The 27,883-nt window shown below is 39.9% G+C and overlaps 3 protein-coding genes and 1 long non-coding RNA gene across 10 annotated transcripts in view; 2 read left to right on the forward strand and 2 right to left on the reverse strand.

Annotated features, from left to right (window-relative positions):
• On the forward strand, positions 1–5,528 carry LOC146490843 (uncharacterized). Of its 6 annotated transcripts, none has more exons than XM_085150954.1 (5): positions 1–106; positions 299–646; positions 1,050–1,097; positions 1,474–1,611; positions 4,580–5,528. In XM_085150954.1, the coding sequence occupies exons 1-5, from the start codon at positions 64–66 to the stop codon at positions 4,738–4,740; spliced, it is 738 nt and encodes a 245-aa protein (XP_085007080.1). In that variant the 5' UTR covers positions 1–63; the 3' UTR covers positions 4,741–5,528. The 6 variants fall into 6 exon arrangements, with proteins under 6 accessions (XP_085007080.1, XP_085007081.1, XP_085007076.1 ...); XM_085150955.1 differs by having other exon boundaries at positions 1,495–1,611; XM_085150950.1 differs by lacking the exon at positions 4,580–5,528 and having other exon boundaries at positions 1,474–3,611.
• On the forward strand, positions 5,426–23,734 carry LOC146490844 (semaphorin-4E). Of its 2 annotated transcripts, none has more exons than XM_085150947.1 (14): positions 5,426–5,550; positions 11,834–12,321; positions 12,637–12,779; positions 13,847–13,909; positions 14,308–14,406; positions 15,663–15,762; positions 16,009–16,119; positions 16,237–16,388; positions 16,495–16,667; positions 16,879–17,035; positions 17,143–17,365; positions 19,325–19,440; positions 19,660–19,876; positions 20,064–23,734. In XM_085150947.1, the coding sequence occupies exons 2-14, from the start codon at positions 12,213–12,215 to the stop codon at positions 20,825–20,827; spliced, it is 2,427 nt and encodes an 808-aa protein (XP_085007073.1). In that variant the 5' UTR covers positions 5,426–5,550; positions 11,834–12,212; the 3' UTR covers positions 20,828–23,734. The 2 variants fall into 2 exon arrangements, with proteins under 2 accessions (XP_085007073.1, XP_085007074.1); XM_085150948.1 differs by having other exon boundaries at positions 5,441–5,550; positions 11,837–12,321.
• On the reverse strand, positions 14,442–16,094 carry LOC146490845 (uncharacterized). The gene is made up of 2 exons (XR_014872314.1): positions 15,989–16,094; positions 14,442–15,088 (listed from the first exon to the last, which is right to left on the reverse strand). It is a non-coding gene; the product is annotated as an uncharacterized LOC146490845 (long non-coding RNA).
• The window catches only part of scamp4 (secretory carrier membrane protein 4), a 12,158-nt gene continuing 5,277 nt past the window's right edge, over positions 21,003–27,883 (reverse strand). Inside the window, exons 6-7 of the mRNA XM_085150956.1 lie at positions 25,054–25,171; positions 21,003–24,926 (exon numbers count right to left, since the gene is read on the reverse strand). Of these exons, the coding sequence (XP_085007082.1) occupies positions 24,738–24,926; positions 25,054–25,171 (307 nt within the window). The 3' untranslated portion in view covers positions 21,003–24,737. The remainder of the gene's footprint in view (positions 24,927–25,053; positions 25,172–27,883) is intronic.

A 27,883-nucleotide genomic window follows, 5' to 3' on the forward strand; every position in this document is an offset into this window, starting at 1 on the left:
GAAAGGCAGGCTGCTAAGACAGGATGACACCGACGATTAGAAGACCACCGCTCACACGATAAGATGGAAATGTCGCTGAAGCAGTTGATTCTGTTGTTACTCACAGGTAAGACTCCTGACTTTATATTTAACAGATTGAAAAAAGATTACACACAGTCGTACAAATAAAAAAAGTTTCATGCTAAACGCAAAGTGCATGTTTCCTGAAGACGAAACTTAGTCGCCTGTCTGTAGTTTTTGTCTACATGAACTATTTTATGATTCAAAAAGTAAAATATCTTCTTTTTTCTATTTACAGTGGCAGCAACAGCCATGGTGATATCAGGTCAAACTGCTGTATTTCTGAATGAAACAAGAACAGTGAGAGTTCCATCTGGATCAGACCTGGCTTTGTACTGCTTTTTGAACAATGAGAAATATGAGCGACATCGAATTTCCTGGTTTTTCAGCAAATCTGGATTTGTTTTCAGCGAGTCAATTTCAGGCTGTGAAAATATCTTTACTAACAAAACTGAACAAGACTCAAGAAAGACCTGCATTTTGTCAAACGTTAATACAAACCACAGTGGATGGTACTTCTGCAAAGTCACAATAGAGATTCCTAGTTTAACAGAAATTCGCACCAATGGAACAGAAGTAAATGTTTGTAAGTATCACTTCTGGCTTATAAAACTGGTAATTTCTGACTTTAAGTCTTTTGTATAACTTTTTTGAGCAGTATACAAACATTTAATAAATGCTGTATAATACACTAAAATGTAGCAGTACAGTAGTACACAGATAAAATGCACTTTACCTTTTATCAGGTAATCTATATTTGTCAACAACTTCCTCTGTTAGTATGGAGACATCATTTTTATCATAATAAATACAACAGCATCCACTTCAACCCACCTTTAACATTAATGTGTTATAAACCATTACATGTTTATATGCCGCTTACAAACATCTTAACACCTGCTTTTTTGTCATGAATGAATGCATAACTAATTTAAATGTCCTGGCTTGCAATGAATGTTTCTCATATAATTTTGTTTCCTCCACGACAGCGGACAGTGAAGTTACAACGTACCCGTCAAATGTGACGAATATTGAAGGTGTGTGCATGTATGTGCGTGTGCATGTGAGAGAGAGCGCGTGTATGCAGTTCTCAAAAGGCATAGGACATTTTCAGGACCCAGGAGATACTGAGCTGCGTAGATTTTCCATTCAGTGTGGCTCTGCGTGGGTGTCATTTGTCCACTTACACAGGGGATAAAAGCTCTAGCTGATGAGTCAAAACTGTTTCAAAGTGCTCACATTCGTCCTGTCAGATGCGTACTGTTCACAGGAAGTGCGTGGACCTTTACATAAAAAGGGCTGACTTAACGACTACATATCTTTTAAAGTGATCACATAACGCGACAATTCATTTTATTGTATCCATGGTGTAACTTGAGAGTTACTAGTATGTTAAATGCGTTCACATTTCAGGGCAAACTTTTCCTCCCGCAGACCCTCCTGCCCTGAGTGACAACTGGTGGATATGGGTGGTGTTGGGAGCGTCCTCTTTCATCCTGTTCATCCTGGCGGTCACATGTGTCCTGCTCTCAAGAAGACAAGAGAATAGAGGTAGTGCTATTTCTTTTCATTGTGAAGGTTTAGATAATCATCGACAGTCTATACAGATTGCAGATAAGCTGTGCTTCAGCTGTATGCAACAGAAGCTGCTAGCCCGAGATAAAGGTTGCTCTATAAGAAAAAGAGGTCAGGCGACAAAAAAGCAAATTATCGCACAAGATAACTTCACAAGATCTACAGTCACTCCAAATCTACACCGCAGACAGTACAGGCTGATTCATTTCGTTGCAAATATTTGCATTTAAAAGAAGAAAACCTCTCATTATTTTATATGAGAGAAGAAGTTTTTATGATAGCAGAAACCTTCCCAAGTAGTGGCTGATGGACACAAACTGAGCAAGAAGGTGGTTAGTGTGGTTTGACAGCACACCGTGAGACAAACTCTGCTGTCACTAATAGATGTCTTCTCCTCCTGTGCGGTTTCACTTAAGAAAAAGATTTGAATTTCTAGCAGACATCAGAGACAAGGACCGCAGTTTATTTTGTGAAGCAGAGCTCGAGGTAAGCTCTTTTAGATCTGGTTGTAGACAGGTGATCAACTCTGTTATTAATATCAGATATCTGCAGAAATAAAACACAGGCAAAGCTGAAAAAGCCCGTCCACATCTGCATCAACCACTTACAGATAGCTTTCTGTAGTGTCCATATTTGACAGGCAAAATAAACTGAGCTGTTTCATGATTATTGAAGCCCTTACAAGTGGTTTGACTATGAAACTGGTATTATTATGATTGGAAAACTATGTTTTTTCCAAAACTCAAATTTTCTGTCCATTAACTGACAAAGAATTAAGTTTAAAACTTGATTAGTTCTGACTTCAGTCCCACTCGTCATCGTAAGATTGTATTTAGCTCACAGATTTAAGTCATCGACACACTTTGTAAACTAACTTTAAACCACAGAGGACAAAGCAGTTCTTTATGTAGGCAACCAGCAGCTCGTGCAAGTACATGTGGTTGTTTGGCCACCATTGATGGCCACAGAGGAAGGAGAAAAAACAGATGTAGAGTGAAGCTTTGAAAGTACTGCCAAGCAGCTGTAAAATCACACGTATGACCCAGGCAAGGTGGTTTCTGACTGACACAAATTGTTGTTTGGAGTATTGTGTTACTGAGAAAATGTATTAAAGTATACTTGAAAAAAAAAAACGAGGAGAATGAGGAAAGAAAAAGAGAATTACCGTCAATAAAAAGCAAACCTCTGCTTTAGAAAAAGGTATTGAAACGATATCATATACAATAAAAATATAAAGGAAATTAATTTTGGTTAAGTATTTTGTAAGTTTGGCCACATTGGTCGATATAACCAGCACAAGGGGACGCGAGTGCTTATGCCTATTGAGACTCGGGTACCCCTCGGGTATCGCTGTACCATTCTGAACTTAAATCTTTTAATATGTCAAACAGCACCTGCAACATAACAATAGGAGCTAATATTAATGTTGAAATGAATAAAAATGAGATGAAAGTTTAAATTTTAAAACAACAAAAACTAACAACCAAACTGACTTTTGAAACTAAACTGAACTGAAAACAGAAAAGTAAAAATAAACATAAAAACAAATAAAACAAAACCTAAAAATGTATAATCGTAGTTATTTTATAGTTATGACTAGCACATCTGTGTCGCAGTGAGAAATTAAATAAAGAAATTCCAGGGGACTTTGGTACTGACTCTGTTTCTTTGACATTTAACTATCTTGACTGTAAGTGAACTTTAACTTGAAAGGCTTTGATGTATTAATTTGATGAATCTTTTTACTTTTGAATCATAGTCAAGTGATTTCACTGAGTCAACACTTGTGTTTTTGCAGTACAAATGAATGTTTGCACTGCAAAATGTTTTGCCTTTCAGTAAAAAAATGTCAAGATTAAATTTACAGTGACAGCATTTCTTTTTGTGTGTGAAAAGTGTGAGAAAAACTTACACGTGGTTCCAAATGTATAGTTTTCAGGGCAGAAAGGATATTCTGTTAAAATAGAAATGAATTACAATTAAAAATAAATATTTGACATTTGAATAATTCACATCTTAAACTATTTTGTTGTTAGGAAACTTTCAAGTTTACATCTCCTGATCAATTTCTAAATTGAACCATTAAACCACTTTAGTATTAAGTTGATAATAAAATATGTGAAGCATTTGTAGTAACAAGATGTATATTGACTCTTAATACTATGTATATTCAAATATATAAAGATTTGGAAGGACAACATCCGACGTGACTTGCAGTCTTTCTCTAAAAATCAAATTATCAGTGTAGATAATTGATGCTGACATACTACATATGAAAAATAAGGTCACGTTATTTAGTTACTTGCACAGAAATCAGTCTTTATTGTAAATCACTGTATTTCATCACTGAATAGACTAGAACAGAATGCCTTTATTGTCACTATACAGATGTACAACGACATACAGAGCATCTCCTACTCAGTGCAAACATGTTTGAGAAGAAAGTAGGGGTGGGGTGCACAGTTTCTGCAGCACTGCATACATATGAAAAGTATTTAGAAAAAAAGAAATATATATATATATATATAAATCTACAAATCTGCAAATCCAGAAAAAAGGAAATAAAGATGTAAATAAATAGTGTTATGTGTTTACACTGTATTTCATCACTGTTTTCATTGGGGTTGAGGATTTAAATAGCTTCCTTTGCAGTGTGTAACAATTAGAACAACTGCACAATAATCAAAATTAGCTAATTCAACTAATAAAACTAAATAAGGACATTTTTAGGGTAAAACTGTATTTTTTTCCCTGCATTTTGGTTTGGTCTCAGTGATATTTGATTACTACTTTAAAGTCTAATCAGCCAAATGATAAGCAATAAAAGAAAAATCCCTCTGAGTTTTTGTTCTACAGATTGTCCTACAGCTCAAATGCAGATATACATCAATTACAGCAATTAAACGATATGCCATTGATTCTGTATTTGCCTTTCGTCCACCAGAAGAGCCCATCTATGCAAACACCCCCAACAAACAACCTTCACCTCGGCCGTCCATGAGCGCAGCAGCGGTCAGCCTGAAGGTAGCTTCTTCCTTTCAAGACCTGCGGACCCCGAGTCCTGGCAGCAGATACGACGAAGGCAAACGGAGATATAGACACTGAACAAGTCACGGACCTCACAAACTAATGCCACCAAAGGTCCTCACAGCTAATTTCACCGGGACACTGAAAGAAACTTTCCCCTTTCATTATTGTCGGATCTACATTTTGTTCATCTGGATTTCTGGTTTAGGGTTTTTTCATTCAAACTGTACGTTTTTTAAAATGCGCAGGTGAAGTAGCTTTTATGAGCCACTAGATGGCAGATGATGAATTCGGTGTGAATGTGTAAAGTCATGGTTTTGTTCCCTTAATTTTTGTATTGTATTACTTAATATTGAATATGATGAATACTGAATATTTGGAAATGTTTTCAATAGCTTTTGGATGGAGTATGGAGAAGATTTATACACACATATATGTATATTTTTGTATTATTTTTTTAGAGGAGACTAAAACGTTAATTTCTTATATATCGACTGCGTCCTTCTTTTTATTTTCAAAATAAACGTGGCTTTCTGTCGTGCTTAGGCTAACACTTTAATACGTCCTCTGGTAAAATACCTATTAAGTCGACTTAACATTTCCAAACAAACCAAAAGTCCGCACTTGGGAACATTAACAGGACTATGTCGTTGCTGTCTGCTCGGTCGCGAAGCCCAGCGGCTCCTATATCAGTAAAGGTGCGATCAAACACGTGACGTGTTCAGGCGCTGCCTACCGCTGAGAGCTGCCTGTCGGATAATCACTCCCTGCAGGAATTAGACGCGGAGTGAACGTTACAGGTGGAGCAGTGAAAAAAAGAGCGGAGCTGGATTCAAGACGGGAAAGACATCGGCACTCTGAGCGGTTTAATATTAAAACTAACTACTGGTAAGTGCGAGTTAGCCCGCTGACTCATTTTTTTCCTTTTCTTTTTTGTTTTTGGTGCAGGTTTTTCCCATTGGGCGTGTTATTTTTCCACTGCGCTCGGGCTTGTTGTGGGAATTGGATTGCCAACCTGAGGGGTGGAGAGGTTGCAGAGACGGCGCACTGCAAATTCTCGGACTTACTTTAAGATTATAGGATATCCTAATCTAATAATAGCAGCGGGGCGTTAGAGTAAGCAGTAGTAGGATATACTTACAAACTCTTGCACCAGCAGCAGCACGGATAGTGTTACACTGAGAAAGACGCGCTCATCAAACTTGGAGGGGTCGCGCGTTCCCTGCAGCCCTCGGGATTAGATATAGCAGCGCTACGGGAGCGAGTGTGTGGTTGGATCCGGAGGAGAAAACGCTTTGAATCGCGAGCCAAGCTGTTTTATAAAGCTTAAGCACACAGATTTTTTTTTTTTTCCTCCGCTGGAAACCAAGCATATAATTCACAGACTTCAGAGACATGAATCAGTTCTTAAATATAGTGCGCAGAAGGAAGCATCAGCATGTCTAATCTTTTGGAAACGTTTCTCTGCGCGCACACAGCTACAAAAAAAAAAAAAAAGAAAAGAAAAATCAATACTGGTGCATCAATAATTCACAAATTCTCAAATAATTTATTAAAAAGCAGCAAATTTTCATTGCACATTATCACTGAACCGAACTTGATGTTAAATGGGGGTGAAGCGGATATTCGAGGGCATTTGTGGTGGAGGTTTAGTGATGGTGAGAATTGTACCAGGATGAGTGTGTGTGGCTCAGTGCGCAGACGATAGACGAAGTGAAAGGCTTTCAGTTTACTTGCTCTGGGGATTGCCCGATTGTAGCTGTCATACTGCAGCTACATTAAGTGGGTTCATGGCTGCACACCGATGATAGCACTTACATTGCTCTAAGCTGGAGATGGTGCAGATTGTGTCTGTTTCACTGTGATTGCATGTATATGATTCATCTCCAAAAGAACTTTGGAGTTTATTTGACAGATAACTTCTTATAGTTCACAATCAGATTCTCATGAACTGCGGTTCTCAAGCCTATCCAAGCATGACCCCCCCCCCCCCCCCCCCCAATCAGTAGGTGACTCAGATTTGTTATCAATCATTAACGATAACAAGGACAAAAAAGAAAGCTAGTTAATTTTTTAGTGAAGGTCAGCAGGACAGCGTCAGCAAACCCTTGTTTTCCCAACATGCTCTTTCTTTGCATATTGATCATCGGATTACCCCCACCCGTCTTCTTTTAAGTCTGTGCCCCCAGTTTGAAAACCACTGCTTTCGACTCAGACAGTCAGCAAAGTGGCTTTCAGAGATTAGATAAGTCTTGGAAACCACAACAGGAAAAACATCTTTATGGTTGTCACATCGTAACTGGCTGGCACCAGGTTTTTAAGGTCTAAGCTCAGGAAGCAGAAGGCATATTGCACATAGCAGTTTATTAACACGATAGTTCTTGGATTTAAAATGAAATGAGTAATAACATCGTAATGGCAGTAAGTGAAGGTTTACAAAAACATCAAGATTCTCTTGCCCTCCCAGTAAGAATACACCTTAGTGTTTCTAAGAAAGCTGAAAGAACTAATTCAGTGATCATTAAAATAAAGTGAGACATGAATTCTTTGTACTTTGCTCCTTTTTGTCCTCTGTAATGTTTTATGGTATTGTAATCTAAATTATCTTCTGGTTTTTGGTGGCTGTTTGGCCAAAGCGAAACACTGAGCTGATAGCACTGGTTTAAAAAAAAACACACCCTTTTTCTAAAAAACAGTGTAAGAGTTGTGAAGTCAATTCTTGGTGTTGATTTTTAAATCTAAAGAGAGGAGCGTCCCACACTTTACGACCTGCACAGACTTGCCTGGGTGTGTGTTTTTCTGTGTGCGTGCGTGCATGCATTTTGACTCAATAACAATTGATATGTCAAAACAGAAGTCAGTATCTTATTAAACAGGCTTTTGCTTTTGTTATTGTGTTGCTCAGTTGTCACTTTCATTTCAGTTAATGATATTGTCAGTTGTGCTCTGGCGCAGTTCCACTGATTTGGGCCGTAGCTTAAAAACTGTACACGCTGCATGTTTTTGAAGTATTGTTCTCAGCTAATTACAATCCTCCTGCACATCAAAACAAAAGGTGGGAAGCTACTGTCATTGTGATAAAAGAAGGGGGGCTTTTTCTTTTTTAAGCAAATGTGAGCTTGCAAAAATATAACCCGGTGCTGAACTGGGGTGTGTTTTCCAGTGAATAACAACAGTCTGTGACACACGGAGTGTCAGAGGTGAAAACTCTCCCACTGGCGCTTTCCTGTTTAGGCCGGTGTGCTGTTGAAATACTGTATCACAGCCAGCTCACCAGCTGGCCTGCCAGTGGACGGCTCAGCTTACGCCCAAATGGCAACAAGACGTAGAAAGAGGCAGTAGACGACCGACCAGTCGGCCAGTGACTCAACCAGAATCAAACCTGCATAACAGTTTGTCAGGCCAGAGGTAAATCAGTTACTGCCGAAGGGGACCTCACCCATAGGGCTCAGCGTAGTGCCGTCATTTAAGGCGTACACCAAAGCAGTCATGGCTCACTCCAGCTGTTTGACTGACTGCTTTTTGGATGTGTTATGACTCACAGGGATGACAACAACATGCAAGTCTGAGCACGTCTCAGAGGCTGCTGCATGAGGTTTTTACTTTGTTATCAGCACGCAGTTGTGTTGAGAATCCACTGTAGAGGTTTTTGGAGATGGCGTGGAGGCTATAAATATCCCCATGCTTCAAGTGGTTCCAGTGTCTTGAGATACTGCCGCCAGGCTTCTTCTGTGCATTGAACTCGTTCATGTGAAGCTTTTGAACCCACAGTTGTTAGTGTTGTACCGACTGATGAGTAAAAACCCACTTGGAGTCCCTGTGCCTTTTTAGAATGTTGCTTGGTAGGAAGGTACATGCTGACATTTACATCTAGATGTATGGAGATGCAAGGGAACAGTTTTAGTCACAATCTTGTTAATTCTGTGAGTACTGTTTGACCTCAGATCAGACTTTAAATGTCAGTGATTTTAAACAGAAGCAAAAGAAGTCCAGAGATTAGAAAGTGTTGTTCATTGCATGCAGGTCCTGTATACTGTCTGTGTGAGCGGGATTAGTCAGTGAGTGAATACTATAGATGTGCTCTATAGTCTGACACAAAGGGAATATCAAGTTTTTCAGAGCTGCATAATGAAGCTGCGTGCTCAGTGACGGGTCCGTGAGCAGGTTTTGCTGGCCGTACTGGAATTTTCATCGTGCCCTTATGAAAAATAATAATACACTAGTCTTCCATGACATAGGTTTTGCCTCAGTGAAGAGCACACCCACGCTGATGGCGGTTTATTTTTGTTTTTGTCACTAAGGTGTCAAATAAACAAGAGGAAATCAAAAAAGCTCTTCACTGTACAAAAGGTCAAATCCTTTAATGTTAATAAAGGGTTCACCATTTAAAATGTAGTGTTAAAACATCTTAGGTCCAGTTTTACTTACCAGAACTAATAAAGGTGTGCTACTGATAAAAGGCCACTGTGTAATAAGCCATAAAGGCTTAGGGGCTGTATTGCTAGTAAGGCATTATGTAGAGCAGAGGTGTTATGCAACCATGTGCATGACAAAAAAGGTCAAACAGTCCATTGGTGTGTCTTTCCTGATTAAAAATAAAAAAAGCATTCTAAAGAAATCCTTCACACAAATCTGAAATGTAAAATTAATGTTCGTTTCCAAGGAAAAATAAATCCTGAAAGGCGCGGCACCTCTTAAAATAAATTCAATCTTTACTTCCTTCTTCCCTTATTTTTTTGATTTCAATACAACTCGTATCTCCTGCTTGACTGCGATTGTTTTTTCCAAGCTACTCGCGGTGTCACAAACCCTGCTCGTACGCGGTGAACAAAATCAGATTTTTCTTTTTGATAAGATCAGAGAAGCTTTCAGCACATTTTCTAATGTCCAAGTCTGAACATGCATCAGCGTGCAAGAGAAGCAATGACCAAAGACATGAACAAAACACATTTTTATATCAAAATATTAAAAGCTGCATGCACTTCTAACGGGCTATCTACTGATGGTAATTTAAGAGGTGTTGTTTCTAGTTATAAATAAACAAAGAATGACAACAAATTTTCATTTTTCTACACTCTTTGTTTTGTTAGCCTGCAGTCAAACACTCATTTTTATCTGTAGCAAGGTATAGTGGTTTTTTGTTTTTTTGTGGAGGTACACGTTTAATAAATAAACTGCGTGTGCTTCTCGGGGATCACTAAATGGATACAGACAACATTATCTTAGTGACTAGCTAATGAAGATGCAATTTCAGCTTGTTTTCCTGCCTTAGGAGGCAAATTAATGCGATAAATAACTAATTAATGCGTTTAGATTAATAACGTACAATCCACTGATAAAGCAGTGGGGCCTTTTTACTTTCAAATTCTCAGACTTTTAGGATTTATATAATTTTTTTCAATCCATTAAGCGACTTCCAGACTAAACATAACCTAAGGGCCCCATTGCGAATGGAAATCTGCATCATATGTGTTGTAAATCCCTCAGCAGTGCACTGTCACACCTTACGCTATGTTAAGTGTGGGAGAGCCAGAGGAAAGGACAACTGTTGTGTGTTGTATTGTTATTGTGGCCATGCCTACCTGTCTGCGCCATCATGACCTATCTGCCAAAACCTCTGAAAAACAACCTTCAGTTATTCCGTTCAGCTGTGGCGCTTAACCCACAGTACCCTCAGCCCCCAACAGGCTGTGGTAAAAAGCATGCAACATGTCACCTCTTTGACAACACAGGAGCAGTCCTGTACATGCAGCAGCTCGTCCCACTGTGTCAACTAACAACAGGGTGGGAGCACAGCAGGTTAGCTGCAAAATGCACATCCCAAAAAACCCAAAAAACAAACCCAGACTGCTCAAAGACGCAGGGGAGTTAACGCTTAGCTGTCTCTCAAGGAAATATAGATACTGTCATTTTTTTATTTCTGTCAACAGGCGAGGACTGTACGGTGTTTCAAAAGATGCATCTTTACTTTTTACTTTTACTTAAATCTGAATAGCACATGCAAAGCAGCTGTGTACTGCACACCCCATTTTATTTATTTCTTCTTCTTCTTTTTTTTACCTTGCGAATCTGGTTTCAAATATGCTCTGTGTGTTATTCTGAGTTAAAGTGCCTTGATGAATTTTGAATGAGGCTGCATCGCTCAGTTTGTCAAAACACAGAGAGTGAATCTCGCCAAAGAAGTGGTAAGTCTCGATTCCACATGAATCCCAGGGTAGGGATGGAGTTCGTGAGCGGTGAATTACCGTGATCTGCATGCATGCCCAAACCTGAACTGATCCCCGCTGCTGCTTGAACCCTGCTGAGTCCAGAGGAAGCAGGTTCTTATCAGGGAGGAGGACAGGAAGATACAGAGACTGCAGGAGGAAGAGAGAGAGAGTGGGGGTGGGTGGGCAGTATATGGCACTCTGCAGAATTTCACTTAACATCAGCTTCCTTTGTGAAGTTTACTGTTATGAGTTGTCATAGCTTTAGCTGTAAGTGTTGCCAGACATCTCTGGTAGAAAAACATGGTTATGTTTGTCTCTGTTTAGCATACTGTCTGGGTCTTCAGGATTTAACGGTCAGCAAACAGAACATGTTCATTTATAACACTTTCCCCCACCTTGGTATTTTCACTACTATCTTTAACTTGAAAGGTGTTGCTTATTTTTAATCTGGCTCTTTTGAACAACCCAAATTAATAAAAAAAAAAGAAGGAAAGAAAGAAGGAAGTTCTCCAGGAAATGAACAAAGTCTTGCTTGTTGTCACTTAGATAAACTTAGATATACAAAGGGAGCTAAAGTGCTTGTTTCAGGCAGTAGATGAACTGGGGGGCTACATGAGGACCCAGTATAATGTAAAATAAAAAGGATTATTTTGAATTGTGAGCCATGCAGAGTGACTCTTGTAGAGGCCATAAGTCCATATAAATGAGAAGAATAGGTAGCAAGGGCATAATAGTAGGGGCATTTTAAATTTATATTGCCCTGCATAAAAATCATCAAGCATAACAGAGATAAAATGAAAAGAAATAAAGTGTTGGAGGAAAACCAGCTTGCATTGAAAATTTTTAAGGGAATGTAGCCATCTTTTAATGTAGGTAATATTTCCCGGTTTGGTATTAAAGTCAGGTTTTCTATTTCATGGGTCTCTTTGATTATTTCATAGATGTTTTCATATCTCTTCCAGAAGTGGGCTGCCGTGGAAATGATCTCCTCCAGCATCCCTCACCACTAGCTGAGCAGTATGGCTTCTGCTCCTCCTTCCAGAGAGGACACCAGCAACTCGTTAGCACTGCGCTGGAGGCTAACACCGACATAGATTCCCAGCAAGTTGCTGCGCTCGACGTTCCCGGTTAAACACCTGAACGATTCACCTTTAGAGGGTCTCTGTAAGCAAATATGATGACTCGTGCCAGAGTGGCACATGTCCAGGACCGTGACATCACCACAGTTTAACAACATCTGGACTGACACTGTGGACCATGATCTTTCTCTGATTTCGTGCTTTGGTGGCGGAGCTGGATCTTGCAGCTCTTCCACACTTAGACAAACCCGGACTCTGAGCCATGTCTCTTCTTTTAGCTCTGAGCATCTTCTGTGGATTGATGCTCCATGTTTGTTTTAGTGCCGTCAATACTGACTACTGTGTGCCACGAAAGACCGTGCCCTACCAGAGTGAGTCAGAGATTCTCTCACCCTCTCCAGTAATATGTCGTAGAATTATTCTTAGCATCTTCTTTCTTCTTGTGGGCTGAATCAGAAGTAGAAGCTAGAGCAGTTTTGAATATTTTTACTGTGATTTATGACCCAGTAGTGCAACTTTAACATCTCTTTTTTTGCTGGCTGGGACAAGTTTATTAGTTTTCAGTAAATTAGCATTTTGCTTTTTGCTGTGGGGGCATTTTTCCTACTGCATGGAGTCACGGTAGCTAACATGTGGGAGGTAAATAAAGCAAAGAAACAGTGTATGATGCAGATTTCTCTGTGCAGATGAACTGAAGTTGTTCAGGGAAGAGGGGATCTACAATTACTCCACGATGCTGATGAGAGAAGACCTGGGTGTGATGCTGCTGGGGGCAAGAGAGGCCATCTATGCTTTGAATATGAGCGACATCTCAGTTAAAAATGCTACGGTAAGAACATGAGGAGTCTGTACACTCTGAGCAGAGCTGTCAGATAATGTACATATAAAATACACACGCTGGTGCTGCCATGTTGCTTATTTTGTTTGATGAAATAGTAATTAGTTAACTTTTTTTATCACTGTGGATTAAAAATGGAAGATTCATTAAACATTTATGATGTTTTACCACAGCGCTGAAGCCATTTCCTCAAATAATCAGTAGCCCTGCCAAAGCTGGACTTATCATGCTTAGATGTGATTTGTATTCATGGTTCTTAACTTTCTTTTAGGTTATGCTGTGATAGCATTGGCTTAACACAGTGAAATATTTCAGTACTTTACAAAGAGAATAAAAAAAGTAAACAGCATTTTGTTTCTCGCTGGTTTCCAGTATAGCAATAGCTGATAATAGCTAATAATAGAGGTTGTTAATCAATAGTTAATCAACAGCCAGGCTGGTATACAGTACTGATTTATTGCATACACTTACTAATTCTGTTAGGTGTATCTGTTTAAGTGCAACGGCAATATCTGATCAGCCAATCACATGGCAGCAGGTCAGTGCGTTCAGGCATGTAGACAAGTTCAAACGAGCATCAGAATGGGGAAGGAAGGAGATTTAAGTGACTTGGAAGGTGGCACGGTTGTTGGTGTCAGATGGGCTGCTCTGAGTATTTCCGAAAGTCTCAGATATCATTCACAGCATATTAAATATCTTCCCTAAAATCTACTGTGTCAGGTTTTTCGTATAAAGAGAAGAAACATTTCATATTTGCACATCTTTCAGATGCTGTGAATTATGGCCAAATGTTAGGTCTACATGACCACTGCACATTTGCATGAGATATTTCACTAATAATGGTTCTGTTGGACTCTGTTGTTTGTTCATAGCTGTAGATACATGTCTAACAGTCAGAGGCGAGGAGTGCTTTGCCAGCTAACCGGTTCATGCTTTTAGAGCACGCTGACAGGTCTCAAAAAACAATAAATTGTGAAAGCTGTAACTGGACTACTACTGTGTGGTTGCAACACCATTCCTGAATGCTTTGACGAGACTCTTTCGTTTTGTTGGTGCAGGTGTATTGGCGGGTGACTGAGGATAAGCAGAGGGACTGCACGTACAAGGGAAAAAATGCAGAGGTTTGTGTAAAGTCGTTCAAAACAAAAGTTTGCACTAGACAACTTTTCCTTCGGGGGCATTGCTGCAGCTGTGGAAGATGACCACTGATTGAAAGTTGTTTACTCCCCCCTCACATTTTATCTTAGCACGTGTGTAAATCATTTATATGAGAATGATTTTTTTTCCCTTTTCATGTCTTTACATGGAATTCTCTTTGAAGTGCTTTGCTCATATCTTTGTGCTGAGAGTCCAAATAAAGGCACAGGAAGAAAACGCATGTGCACAGCCCTGACCTTTTGGTCACCGCGAGCTGCGGACAGCATGTGCAGTCGCTATATGTATGCGGTATGTTTGTGTTTTTGCGGCTGAACTAACAAAGCTCTGACCTTGGCATTCTCTCTGCTGGATCTTGTTGCAGGTGGAATGCCGCAACTACATTCGAACCCTGCACAGAGTGAATGACTCTACAATGTATGTGTGTGGTACAAATGCGTTTAGCCCGACCTGTGATTATCTGGTAAGTGTGGCTTTAAGAGTTAAGCGTTTAGTTCATTGCCCCCTTGTAAACTGATGCTAGTAACACTTGCATGAGATCCATAAAGGAGATCCACATGAAAAGCTCCTTCCTACTGAAGATGTAGAAGTTTTTTTTTCCTTTTTTGTAACTCAGTGACTCCACAAAACAGATGTTTTTCTTATATCCAAATACATGTGTACTCAGTACTACAGTGTAGAAGGGACTGCCTTAAAATAAAGTACAGTACCTTCTATAATGAATGAAAACTGTGGCATAGATTTCCTCATTTATGTACGTGTGTTTGGATGCACATTTTTGTTTTTATTCTTTCCCATGTTGATTTGTTTGCAATCAAAATGATATCACTCATCTTACTTTAAAGGGAACCTGTAATACTCATTTCCAACTTCATATTTTATTCTTGGCCTGTACTAGTGCAGCTCTGGATGACCTTATCTTACACTCTTAAACAAGCTCCTCTCCCTTTAACCAGCTTTTATTTCATTGGCTGCCCCGCACAAACAAACAATGTGAACAGCTGGTATGTGGTACACAGCTAGGGTGGTGTGTCTTAGATGACCATATTCAGAAAATCTGCTCTCACTGTTTGAAGTGTAGGGTTGTTGAGCAGTCAGTAGCCTACCTGTAGATACGCTGAACTTGCATCCACCGCTGAAAGATTCTAGACACAACAGAGCAGAAGGCAGTGCAGGGTTTAATTCAAGGAGTAACAACTGGGATTGGATTTTGTTAAGCTTTATGCTGAAGTGTTGTAAATGGGCACGCTTTGAGACATTTCTCTCCTGTCATCGTCAGTTAAATTTCCTTCCCCTGTTGTTGGTGTCTTGGAAAACAGTTTATTTTGGCAAGACGCTGAAATTTCAGAGGACTGAGGAGCCTTGGCTGCATCACAATGGGGTGTTAAACTGTTGCTATGTGAACCTGCAGCACTATGATAATAACAAACGAAATAAATAAAGGCAGACAATATGCTCATTATGTATCCCCAGACTCTGGAAGAAGATTTTAAGAGAAACAATTAAAGTGATTCCGCATATGAGTTTTGAAAACCCATGTAAAACCCTTTGTTTCGTTTGGACACTTTAGCGAGTTATTATGCAAATGTATGCAAGTTTAGTTAACTGCTTAAACATGTGAACAAACGGTAAGCTTCCAGTTCCAGTCCTCACTCTCAATAAAACACAGCTTTCTCAACTTCTCTCTCTTTGCTTGATCTCTTTCTTTGTTTCTGACAGACGTTTGCTAAAGGACAGCTGACGCTGCAGGGAAAGCCGGAGGAGGGGAAGGGCAAGTGTCCTTTCGATCCCTTTCAGAGATACTCCTCCCTCATGGTTGGTGAGTGTCTGAGGCAGACACAGAATGAAGATTTGATAGTTGTGTGCAGATTTCACTTCACACACTAAATAAATAAGAAAAATACCGCTCTGAGTATATTTGCTAGAGCTACCTGCTCATTCAGCATTCTCTGTACGATTTGTCGAAATGCCAAATTGTTCTGTATATAAATGTGATGTTGTTACAATTTAAAGTGAATAATGGATTTCCAGGAATTTTCACTCACCTCTTTTTCCGGTCTCACAGGAAACGATTTGTATTCTGCCACATCCATCAACTTCTTGGGCTCTGAGCCTGTTGTTCTGCGCAGCTCAAACTTGGCTCTTCGTACCGAGTTTAAAAGCTCCTGGCTCAATGGTGACTTCCTCTCCCTTCTTTTTAAAATGTTATAGTGCCCCATGAACATTTTGGCGTTTGTGGTGCTGTTGACTTCTATTTTCGTTTGCCTGTGTTCAATTCAATTTGTGTTTTCAGAGCCAAACTTTGTCTACATGGACTTTGTGGATGAGAGCTTTGATAGTCCCGATGGTGACGACGACAAGGTGTACTTGTTCTTCAGTGAAAATGCCATAGAGTACGACTTCTACAGAAAGGTTTCAGTGTCACGAGTGGCCCGTGTCTGCAAGGTAATGAACACAATCTGCTCGAAAGCCTTGGCCTGTCTGACACAGGTCTGGTTGTTGTTAAAGGCAATACGCACACACATCAGAGTGCTCCATATCTGTGTTAAAGGGGGATATGGGCGGCCAGCGGACACTGCAGAGGAAATGGACGTCGTTCCTGAAAGCTCGCCTGGATTGTTCCCTGTCTGAACCCAGCCTGCCCTCCATTGTCCAGGATGTCTTCCTTCTCAGACACAAGGACTGGAGGAAGAGTGTCTTCTATGCTGTCTTCACTCCACAGTCGTAAGTGTTTGCTGACAAATCCAGTGGCTCTTATTGCTCATGGCGGGTGTTGGCTTTGAGGAATGTTAGGAGTATCCTGAGCTTTTAGTTAACACACACAAAAAAAACACCAAGTCTGTTGCAACTAGTATTTTGTTGAGATTCAGCTGATACGAACTTGTCTCAGTGTGTTGTTTGAATTTCACCTAAACTTGTTATTTTGCGTTTCCAGGAGCTTATCCCAGAAGTCGGCTGTTTGTGCATACAGCGTATCTGCTATTAGAGATATTTTCAATGAGGGAAAGTTTAAAACCCCTGTTGCTGTGGAGACGTCTCATATTAAATGGGTGATGTACACCGGTGAGGTGCCGGTCCCCAGACCAGGAGCGGTGCGTTTACAGACTTTTGTTGCATGCAGAAATTAAATTGAAAAACCAGATAAACGCAAATAGACGTGGAAGAAAAAAAAATCTAAATTGCAGTTTTTGTGTTTCAGTGCATCAATAACATGGTGCGTAAAATGGGGATGAATCGCTCTCTGGACCTTCCAGACAAAACGCTCCAGTTCATCAGGGATCGTCCTCTAATGGATGAAGCAATTCGGCCACTGACGGGAGGCCCGCTGCTGATCACGAAGGGAGCTCTGCTGACTCGGATTGTAGTGGACAGCGTGCAGGGCCTGGATGGAGAGAAATATAACGTCATGTTTATTGGCACAGGTAAAAAAAAAAGAGCTGGGTTTTTCAGAAAGGCCCCTTTGGAGTACTGCCGGTGTTACTTGAGTTTTATTTTTAATGTTAAACATGTCACTCACATAAAATTCTTAAACTAGTTAAGGTTTAATATTCAATACTGCAGTTTTAAATGAATTCATTTCAGCTGTTTTTTTGTAAAAAGATAACAATGTTAGCCTTTTCTGCAGCTATGGGGCATATATGGTATCATTCTTGGCTGGAAGCAGTGCTTAAACAATGGAAAAAAACACAAACTTTGTCCAAAAACCTCTCATGTTTAACTGTTTTCCACTTTTTCTTTGGTCATTTTAGCCTTTTTGGCCAGGGTGAAGGGAGTATCTGCCATCAAACAAGAAGACAGCTGCATGTAGCTATGATGATGTTTGCTAGTTCACCTTACATGCATTAATGTAATAACGTGGTTAGCCTACTCAACGTAAATTACACACGAACAACATTAAGCTACTCACGCAGAGAAGAACGGCTGCTGCATCATCATCCGTCATCATTTCTGCTACACTGGCAGGGCTAGGGGCCAGGACTCTCCTCTTCGGGTTTTTGGGGGATGTTGCTAATTCCGGGTCCGATAACAGGCAACCCACAAGCAGTAGATGTGCTCGGTGTGAGGTCTCGCAGCAAGCTATCAAATACGGCGCATTTCTCGGCTTTAAAAAAAAACACTATGCGTCGCCAGGTGTTTCATCAGATTTGAGGTGTTACCTTCTTTGACAGTATCACAGTATCAGCTTAAAGCACTTGTTGCAGCTGCTGAGTTTGCATCTTTTGCTGTGAAGTACAGCCAGACTTTTGACCGCTTCGCCTTGGACATTTTTAATCTGTAGCTCTGCTCTAAAAGAACGTACGTACCTGGACCCGCCTACTATTCTCGGAAACTTAAAATGATTGGCTAGAATCTAAAGTGTATCATTCCATACCAGTTGGTGGCGGTAATGCACCTTTCAGTTGTTTGCCAACCGCCAATACAAATGTAAGGAAGAAGAAAGTGTATCACAGCTCAGGAAAAAAAGCACCGAAATAAAGCACCGAAATGTGCGCTGCTTTTCGGTCTGGTTACTACCGTTTATGTCAGAACCGGTGCCATCATGGCACCGGATACCGGTACCCATCCCTATTCATAACCTTTTAAATGGCTTTAAAACTTCACAGAAGGAGAAAAGTAACAAAATCAGATATCAGAACAGCAAATTTAGAAACTGGCTTCTGTTTCTGGGTGAAGCTTAGCAGCTGAAAAAACATACAGTGATCCACATAAATTTTGTTTGACTTAATTTTCCTAATTATGCTGATTAAAAAGAGATTAGTTTATTGTACTTGGAAAAGAGTTTGAGCACTGCAAGTGGCTCCCTGACACAGAATTACAAATGTCTTCAGTGAAGTGTGTGATTGTTTCTCACTAAATCTGATCAGAACTTATCAGAAAGACTGAATTATGCAACTTTAACGCAACTATATTGTCGTTATAATGTAACTAAAGGAGGTGAACATATTAGTTTCCATTAATTTAGCAATAGATTTTAACAATATGACATTTGTCATATTGTCATATAAGTGTTTTCTAGTTATAAACTTACCAATAAAAACTGATGGCACAGTTTTTCCCCTTTATAAAGGCATCAGCTGCACAACACCTGGTTGGGCAGGTGACCCATTTGCTGAAGGTGGCTGCAGGTGTCCACCTCACACTATTTCCTGTGTGTCTTTTCTATTGTCCCTATTTTTTGTAATATCTTGGCTAAATAAATGCCCAAAGTAAATCTAAAACTGTTGCAAAAGCAGAGACCAAAGTAAAGGCTTTTAAAGCAATAAATATAACTTGGTTAATCATTAGCTTTTTATGATTTGTTCTAAGCAGCAGGGTCATCAAATGATATGGGTAAATACACTTATGTAAGTTACGGGCTCTGCTTTTTGTCTTTGTAATAGGAAACGGTTATGTTCAGAAGGCTGTGAACTATGACGGAGAGATGTTCATCATCGAGGAGGTTCAGCTGTATGAAAACCACGAGCCCATCTCTATCTTGCGCCTCTCAACCACTGAGGTAATATATAATAACAAGTCCATTATACATGTTTCGTCATCACCACAGTTTACGGTTGTTTGCTGGGGTTTTGGTTGGGAGATGCTGTTTAATATCTTAGTTTGAATATGTCATCACCTAATTGCCACTTACAGGCAATAAAGAGGCTTCAGTTGTGCTAAAGGTGAAACACTTTTAGTCTTTTGATATTTATGAGTCTTTATGGTTGTGCACTTATAGGGCCAAGTGTATGCTGGTTCAACTTCTGGTGCAGTCCAGATGCCGGTCAGTAACTGCAGCCGCTATGAGACTTGTGTGGACTGCATCCTTGCAAGAGATCCGTACTGCGCCTGGGATTTATCCACCGAGCAGTGCTCCTCCGTCAACACTTTGTCCCCCTCCCCACACACAATACAGAGTCTCAAGAAGGGAGATGTGTCACAGTGTCCTCCACTAGGTACTTTAAATTCAGTTGTTTTTATTTAGTGTTAAATCAGAACCCAAGAAAGCACAAGGGTTGTTAGATTGTAGAGATAACAATATTATAGAGACACCCTTTGATCAAGCGTGTGCTGACATCACTGGGAGTGGCAGCAGTTTTATGAGCATGAAGTTGGATTAACCTTGCGTTTGTGTGTTTTTAGATCCAGTGACAGCTGTCGAATTAGTCCTCATTCCAGAGAACAATATCCAGCTGCCTTGCCAACTTCACTCTAACTTGGCTGTGGCCGACTGGCGATTCGGTAACCACACACTTCACTCCAACAACAAATACTACATCTACAGTGGCGGTCTCCTCATCCTGAGTGCTTCTGAAACAGACGCTGGCCAGTATATCTGCGACTCAGTAGAGGAGATAAACGGACAAAAATACAACCAGACTGTGGCGGTTTATCATTTACAGCTCTACTCTGACCCGACAATGGGGATCATCCCCACCTTTGGCACAGAGGTGCCAAGTACCACAAAAACTATTCACAAAACAATACATTTGACACAAGATCCAGTGCCAAGCCATAACATTGACAAACCGTCGTCTCCTGCGAGTCAAAACGACAGTGGCAGGATAACTCATCTACAGGTGGCTGTGGCCATGTTGTCCCTGATTTGCCTCTCTCTGATGGGAGTCATATTTATGATCTGGAGCCGTGGGCACTGGGAGTGCTTAAAGTTTGTAAAGCGGCCCAGTGAAAGCGAGACGAGAAGGCAGTCTACTGAGTACAGGCAGATCCTGAACAGAACTTCAGAGGTAAAGCTCCTGGGGCCTGAATCCGGGAGACCTTGCAGTGCCAATAATAATCACCCTGCTGTTGACTTCAAAGGGAATGGGGAGCATCACTTCCCACCTATGGCCAACATTTCAAGTCTGGACGGTCTGGGATACATAAATGATGAGTCAGAGATTTGACTCTGCTGAGGTGTAGAATTCAGTCTGAGGCAGGACTCGTGCACTAATTATCTTCCTATAGGTGTACTTCCACTGAGATTCGCTTCCTATAAAGGTTTTCGCATTATAAATTCTTTTAATTGGTGTCCTGTTTCCTACACTGACTATCATTTCCATATTCTTACCAGGCAGCTCATGTCCTCTAAAAAGATATTTAACTGGTGGTTAATGTTTTTATATGTATTTTTTTTTTTTGTATAATGATAAATTGTGAATAAGCTTTGTGCAATAGATTGTGTACAGCCAACACCTTTTCTTTTTGGACTATTTATTTGTAAATATAGTATAAAAAAACACTGGACATGTAGCATTTTGATCATATTTTCAATGATTTTTAATGATTGATCAGTTGTCTGTATCACTATTTTATTTCCTGGTGGCCGTAAAAAAATCTTCTACATACATACCTCTATTTTTAAGCATAACCCCCCCCCCCAATATAGCAGGTGAATCAATGTTGTACCTCTGTCTTCAATAAGAAATTTTTTTTTTATATATTTAGGGTGAACTGGGGTAATTCTTTTCTTTTTTTTGGATGTGTAGCTACATTTCTGATTCCAAGCATACTGTACACTTAATAAGAAACAGACAAAAATGTCATTGTAATGTCGAGGGTGGGGGTGTACATTTCTGTCAGTGAAACAACTCAGAGGTGCAGCGTATCCAAGAGTTTCGGTGTCAAACTTTGAAACATGCTGCCTTGCTCATGAAAGGAACTTTGAGAGTCTTGTCATGCACTTATGAATCAGTAAGTCAGTAATGTCTCACACAGCCGGGAAATGTATTTGAAGGCAACGCACAAAGCCACCGCTTCCAATATTAATGTTTCCAAAGGTTTCATATGGTTTGTAGGGGAGGAAAACATCATCATTAACACCACATGCTCAGTTCGTAATTATTACAGTTTGTTTTGGACAAAAAGTCAATTGCAGTGAAGCTCCCCGAATCTTCTCTGTGGTTTTCAGTTTTGGTCATTAGCGCCATTGCGCAGAGACTTCTGTGTTTCATCAGGTTCTGTACGTGTGAGAGTTTAAATGGGTCTCTGCTGAATTATTAAACAGAGCAGAATTGTATATGGATGTACAATGTCAGTAGTACAAAGTAATCATTCAAACGATACCTGTGCATTCGAATATTTTTTTTTTAAAGGGTACAATTTGTGTGTGTTTTTTTAAAAGCACTGAAAATCATCCCAGCTATAACACTGCCAACTATTGTTTTACATTTTATAACAATAAAGCTACAAGACTTAAACGGAATTGTTTACATCATTCAGAAATGGCTTTTAGCTGACCTCAATTTTCCTCCCAACATTTAAATGAGGCTTCTTCTCTTACATCTGGCTTTGAGTTATTGTGTGATCCGTATGGCAAATATTTATTTGCCTTTGTGAAATGCGTTGTAATACTGTTCTTTGGTCACAGTGGTGCAGTGGTTAGCGCCATTACTTCACAGCAAGAATTTCCTAAAGGTGCTTGTGTGGGTTCCCTCCCACTTCCTCCCACAGTCCACTAGGTTAATTATCAATTGGTCATAGGTGCAAATAATTGTCTCTCGGTGTTAGTCAAGCAACAGACTACTGACTTTCTAGGAGGTGTTTGAGTTATTAAAATTAGACCCCGAGCTATTAATTGGGAAATTGACATTATTTGCTGATAGATATTTGCTAATCCGTTGGTATCTATTAATGATGGCCAAAAACATGAAAGTTAAAAAAGAAGACATGGGAGTTGTTATGAGTGTTAACATTGCCCCCTGGTGGGCAAACTATGTAAAGTGCAACTTCCTGTTGGCAACCCTTCAGAATTTACAAATACAACAATTTGATCTAAGTAGTGGGAGTGTAAACTAGTAAATTCATGTAACAAATGATGGCAAAATCTCTTTTTTTATGCATCTGAAAGAAAAAGGAAATCAGCTAATGTATCCAAATATTGGTATTAGTTTTAAACATCTTGTATTGAGCTCTATTTGAAAAGCTAAAGGATAATAGTGTTGCTGAAATGAATTCATCAGCAGTAAAACTGTGAGGTGAAATATTATCAATTTTCAGGGTCTTCTTGGGAAGCAATAGCTGCTACTTCTGTATGAGGAAGTTCAGATTAGTTGAATTTAAGAATAGTAGGATTGCAACATGATGAGTTTTATTGGAGCAGATTTCATCCGGAATTTTAGGATGTCAAGAGATACTTTTATTCATACCCCGAAGCATTTCACTAGTGTCTCACAGCAAGAGAGTGAAGTCAGGCAAGAAATGTACAAGCTCCACAAACTGACAGGACTGCTTGCAAAAAAAAAAATCCGACTGGCATCCGGTTCAAATCACAGCTGAAAAGCTCATTCTCTATGATTTTTGGTGTTCAGACTATCAAAACAGAACTGAGAGACATGAGTTTGCTTGCAGTTTAAAGACAGTATAAAAAGTATATATAAAACCCAAGTAAAAAGATTTAAACTCACTCTATATTAAAGTAGCTGTGGCAAATCTTACTCATTTTTAAGACTTTCAACATAAAGCCAACAATTACATGTATTTTTATGATAAGCAGGGACAGGCAAACACAATGTGAATAAGAAGATTTATTGAAATGCTGCAGTGTTAGTTTAACATATCCATTTTATCAGTCACTTATCAAATACCAGATAAATCAAAGTATTAAATTTGGCAGTTGGCCATAAAGGGCACTTCAGTATGTTGAAAAGAAAAAAAAAAAATTGTGTATCTATGAGGGAGCAACCTTTTTCTATGATAGTGCTTTTACTTCAAACAAGCTTTATCTGGATCAACGGTGTTGCATTACCAGCATATATACATATTTCTTAAAAAAAAAAAGCAATAATTCCTCAGTCATGTCTGATATTAGACTATGTTTAAACAATTTGTTACCACATCTGCATGCATTAGTTCACTCAGCCAGCGGTTTGTACCCGTCTTTACTGTTTACATGACATCAGTTCATTTGTAATAAGAGAATCGCCTTCATTCAGAATCCCACTGCAGGCTGCATGCAACACAGTGTAGACCCCAGATGCAATAACTCAGTCTATCTGGGGGAAAATTGAAAGTTGCTGGAAGTTTGACAACAGCTGATAAGGTGCTGTCACTGCAGGGCACTGACCACTAAAAGCAAACAGTGTAGCTTTAAAACAACAGGAATGGTGAAATACTGAGGTGGAGACACCCCCGCCCCCCTCCGTCGTAAGAGTAGAAAGTGTTTTGGCTCAATGATAACTCACACAGGACAGTTGCTTCACTGAAGCATCCAGTTTTACAAAAAAACAAAACAATTAAAGAGTGTTTTTTTAAGGCAAAAATCAGGTGTTCAGGCTTTTTTTTTTAAACATGCAAAAATCTGCACACAACAGTAAGGCGCATTTCAATACATCACAGGCAAGCGTGGACATATCAAGCAGACTATCAAAAATAAGCTCAATTTATGCCTAAATACATAAAAAATAAAAAAAAATCACCAGTTTTCACACTGTCTTCTTGCAAAAAAGAAAAAAAACTCTGCTCTTCAGCATACCATTATTTCGAGCATGCAATTCTGCCAATATACAAAAACAATCCTATTATAGAGGTCTATAAGGCACACATCTCTCACACACTCTTGAAAGTGTTCACACTTTTTCCAATTGAGTCATTCATTTTAAGGACCAGATGTAAACAAAGCTGAAATGGAATGGTATAATCTAAGGATAGTCCTCTACCACACGTGTAGAGGCTTTCTGATAAAACTCTGTCCTCTCATAAAACACACATGTATACTTTGAAATGTAAGGGTTAAATAAATGGCGTTTTTGAAGTGCTTTCTTGAACATTGGTTAAACCTCCAGTTATCTGTCTCCCCCTAGAGGCGATTCATAGCCATCACCAGTGACTGTTGTCGGGATAGCTGGGCACCGCCGTAGGGTACTGTGGCAAACTTGGGCCTTGGGCAGTCTGAGCAACGGCGTTAAGCCCCGCTTCCCTCACCGGTGCGCTCTTCCACATCCCGGTGCTCCACTCCTCCTGAGCTCGCTGCATACTACCGCCACCACCACGGTACATTCTGTGCACCTGGAGAGAGTGGGTGTGTTAGGTAGTTGTTGGTGTGCTTTGGTGTCTGCAAGGAACTGTGTGCACGTTGACCCACACAAAGGTAAAGGTAAGTGCGTGTGCATTTTCAGCATAGGCGTTCACTCACCTTAATGAGAACCAGTGCCATTAAAGCAGTCACCAGAGTGAAGAGCAGAGTTGTGATAAGCATCACTACAGCAGAGCCCACATTTTGGCTGAAAAACGTCACTGTTGCAATCCAGCCGCTTTGTTGTGTTGGTGAGGGTGAGATGGAGTTTTATGGGTTAGTGTATCAGACAGTATGCACTTAGCAAAGTGGATTTAAAACAAATGCAATTTAAAGTTTTATTAAAAAAAAAAAAAAAAAAAAGAGCCACGAAGCAGTGAGAACTGAGGCATAGCAACAAACAGCACAGCAATGATCAGCTAACACATCGACCAAAAGTCTCATTATCATTACTTCTTATTATTACTTCCTACATTTTTAAAGATTTTCTGGCCTGGTTCTTATATGGAGTGTTTCTTTTTACTGAAGCATTGAATGCGCTTTACACAGCTTGCCTCATTCACCCATTCATACAGACATTTTTCTACACGCAAGTGTTTTCTATCTAACATTCACACTCTGAAGAACGCATCAGAGAGCAACATGGGGGTTAGTATTTTGCCCAAGGATACTTTGGCATACAGATTGGAGCAACCAGCGATCAACCACCAATCCTCCAAATAGTAGAAGACTTGCTGAGGTTTAGCCACCCCTGTTTTCATGTTTTATGTTAACCAAAAAAAAAAAAAGATACTACTTGACCTACACTTACTGGCCACCTTCATGGTCATTAGCTACACCTTACCAGTACCAGATTAGATCCTGTTTTGCTGTAATAACTGCCTTAATTCTAGGTGACAGATACAACAATGTCCTGGAAACTTTTCAGTTCATCGCATGATATTGTCACACAGTTGCTGTAAATTTCTCTGCTGACCAACCATGATGAGACTCATTCCACGACATCTCAAAGTTGCTCTATTGGATTGAAATCTGGTGACTGTGGAGGCCATTTGAGCACAGTGAATTCACTGTCACTTTCTTACATGCCTCCATACCAAATTCGGACTCCACGGTCCAAAGGTTGCAGTAAAAATTAAAACTCATCAGACTAGGCAACATGCTCCATTGAAAGTGTGCTGACATATTGCATCGGTGTGTGGTTCTCCAGCTGCAACACAGCACACAGAAAGGCACTCCAGAGGGTCATCAATATGGCCCAAAAAATCATTGGACATCCTCTTCCCTCCCTGAAGGACCTGTACAACACTCGCTGTCTCAAGAGGGCACGCAGCATCCTACGGGACTGCACACACCCAGGACACTGGGTGTTTAAGCTGCTGCCGTCCGGCAGGAGGTTCAGGCTGCTGAGGTCCCGAACAAATAGACTCAAGGACAGCTTTTACAACAGGGCAATAGCCCTGATCAATGCAAATAGCTGACCTGACTGGCTACCTCCCTGGACTTTTTTAGGGGGGAGGTAACAATGTTTAAAACAATAACAATAATAATATTTATATTTATAACAAGGTGCAATAATAATTAATGTGCAATAATAACAGTGTGCAATACAAATACACTTATTCTTCTTTTTTATTACTAAGTTATTATACTGTGTTGTTTGTGTTGCGTTGTGATGTGTCATATCGTGTCGTGTTGTGTTATATGTAGTGCCGACGTAGGACAGTTTTCCAATTTCATTGTACTACTGTACTATGTATGACTGTGCAATGACAATAAAGAGTTATCTTATTTTTTCAATCTTCAGTTGTCCAATTTTGAGAAGCTTGTGTGAATTATGGCCTCAGGTTTCCTGTTCTTAGCTGGCAGGAGTTTTCCCTACAGTGGTCTTGCTACATCCCTTCATTTTAACGAGTGGTTACTTTTCCTTTCTATCAGCTCAAATCAGTGTGGCCATTCTCTGTCATCAACAAGGTATTTTGATTCAAAGAACTGCTGCTCACTGGATATCTTTTTGGGACCAGTCTCTGTGATTCTAGAGTTTGTTGTGTGGGAAAATCCAACAGTTTCTAAAATACTCAGACCGGTTTGTATGGCACCAACAACCATGCAACATTTAAATTTGAGGGCAATATAGCCTCAAAATTAAATCACTATATTTTTTAAGAAAATGTGCCACAATGTAATTATACTTCTGAAGCAGAAAAAAAGACACTGAACACTAAAAATGGTAAAAGATTTTCTATCTGGGATGTTGTAATGTGGCTTGGACTTTTTAACCATTTGCATAACAACCTTTCCACCATTTAACCTGGTATCATGTACTTTGCCAAACAATATATAACCACATCAATGATTTGCATCCATTTTCTGCTCTTCCAGTCTATACGCAGTTTAATTAGGTATGCACCAGTGACGTTTGGTTGAACCATTTGTTTACTTTTGGACTGTACACAGCTGCCAGCATCTCTCCTACCTGCCTGTCACCCTAGCCCGGTTGTACTCCACAGTGTGTTTTTGTCTCGAGTGTTGAAAAGAAGTTTGTTCCCTTCAGCTGGAACAGGTTTCTAGCATATTTTCCAAAAGTATTGCGCTATGTTGGGGGTGTTAGAGTAGCTCCCTTTATACCAAATCTTCAGCAGCAGAAATACACTTCTCACTGTCAGATATGTCTCTTTGTTGTGCATGAGGGACATAAAGGCACAGTGTTGCTATAACGATGATATCAAGAATGCCCCCCCCCCCCCCCCCCGCCAAAATCAGCAGGTCATCTTGACCATGTCTAAATTAATTGAATGGCTGGCATGTGATTGGCTGATTAGATAAGTGCTTAACAAACAGATGGACAGGTGTACCTAACAATGTGGCCAATGAGAGTACAACGTCTCTAAAAACAGATCGATGTCAGTAATACAGGAAACCGGTTTAGAAACACCACTTCATAAAAACT

Source organism: Neolamprologus multifasciatus, chromosome 23 (assembly GCF_963576455.1).
Source record: "Neolamprologus multifasciatus chromosome 23, fNeoMul1.2, whole genome shotgun sequence".
Taxonomy (NCBI): Eukaryota; Metazoa; Chordata; class Actinopteri; order Cichliformes; family Cichlidae; genus Neolamprologus; species Neolamprologus multifasciatus.

Coding starts and splice junctions, on each gene's coding strand:
- LOC146490843 (XM_085150950.1), top strand. CDS start 64: ATGGAAATGTCGCTGAAGCAGTTGATTCTGTTGTTACTCACAG. Junction 107..298: donor GATTCTGTTGTTACTCACAG/GTAAGACTCCTG, acceptor TTCTATTTACAG/TGGCAGCAACAGCCATGGTG. Junction 1,098..1,473: donor AAATGTGACGAATATTGAAG/GTGTGTGCATGT, acceptor TTCACATTTCAG/GGCAAACTTTTCCTCCCGCA.
- LOC146490844 (XM_085150947.1), top strand. CDS start 12,213: ATGTCTCTTCTTTTAGCTCTGAGCATCTTCTGTGGATTGATGCTCCAT. Junction 14,407..15,662: donor GCCCGACCTGTGATTATCTG/GTAAGTGTGGCT, acceptor TGTTTCTGACAG/ACGTTTGCTAAAGGACAGCT. Junction 16,668..16,878: donor GCTGTCTTCACTCCACAGTC/GTAAGTGTTTGC, acceptor TTGCGTTTCCAG/GAGCTTATCCCAGAAGTCGG.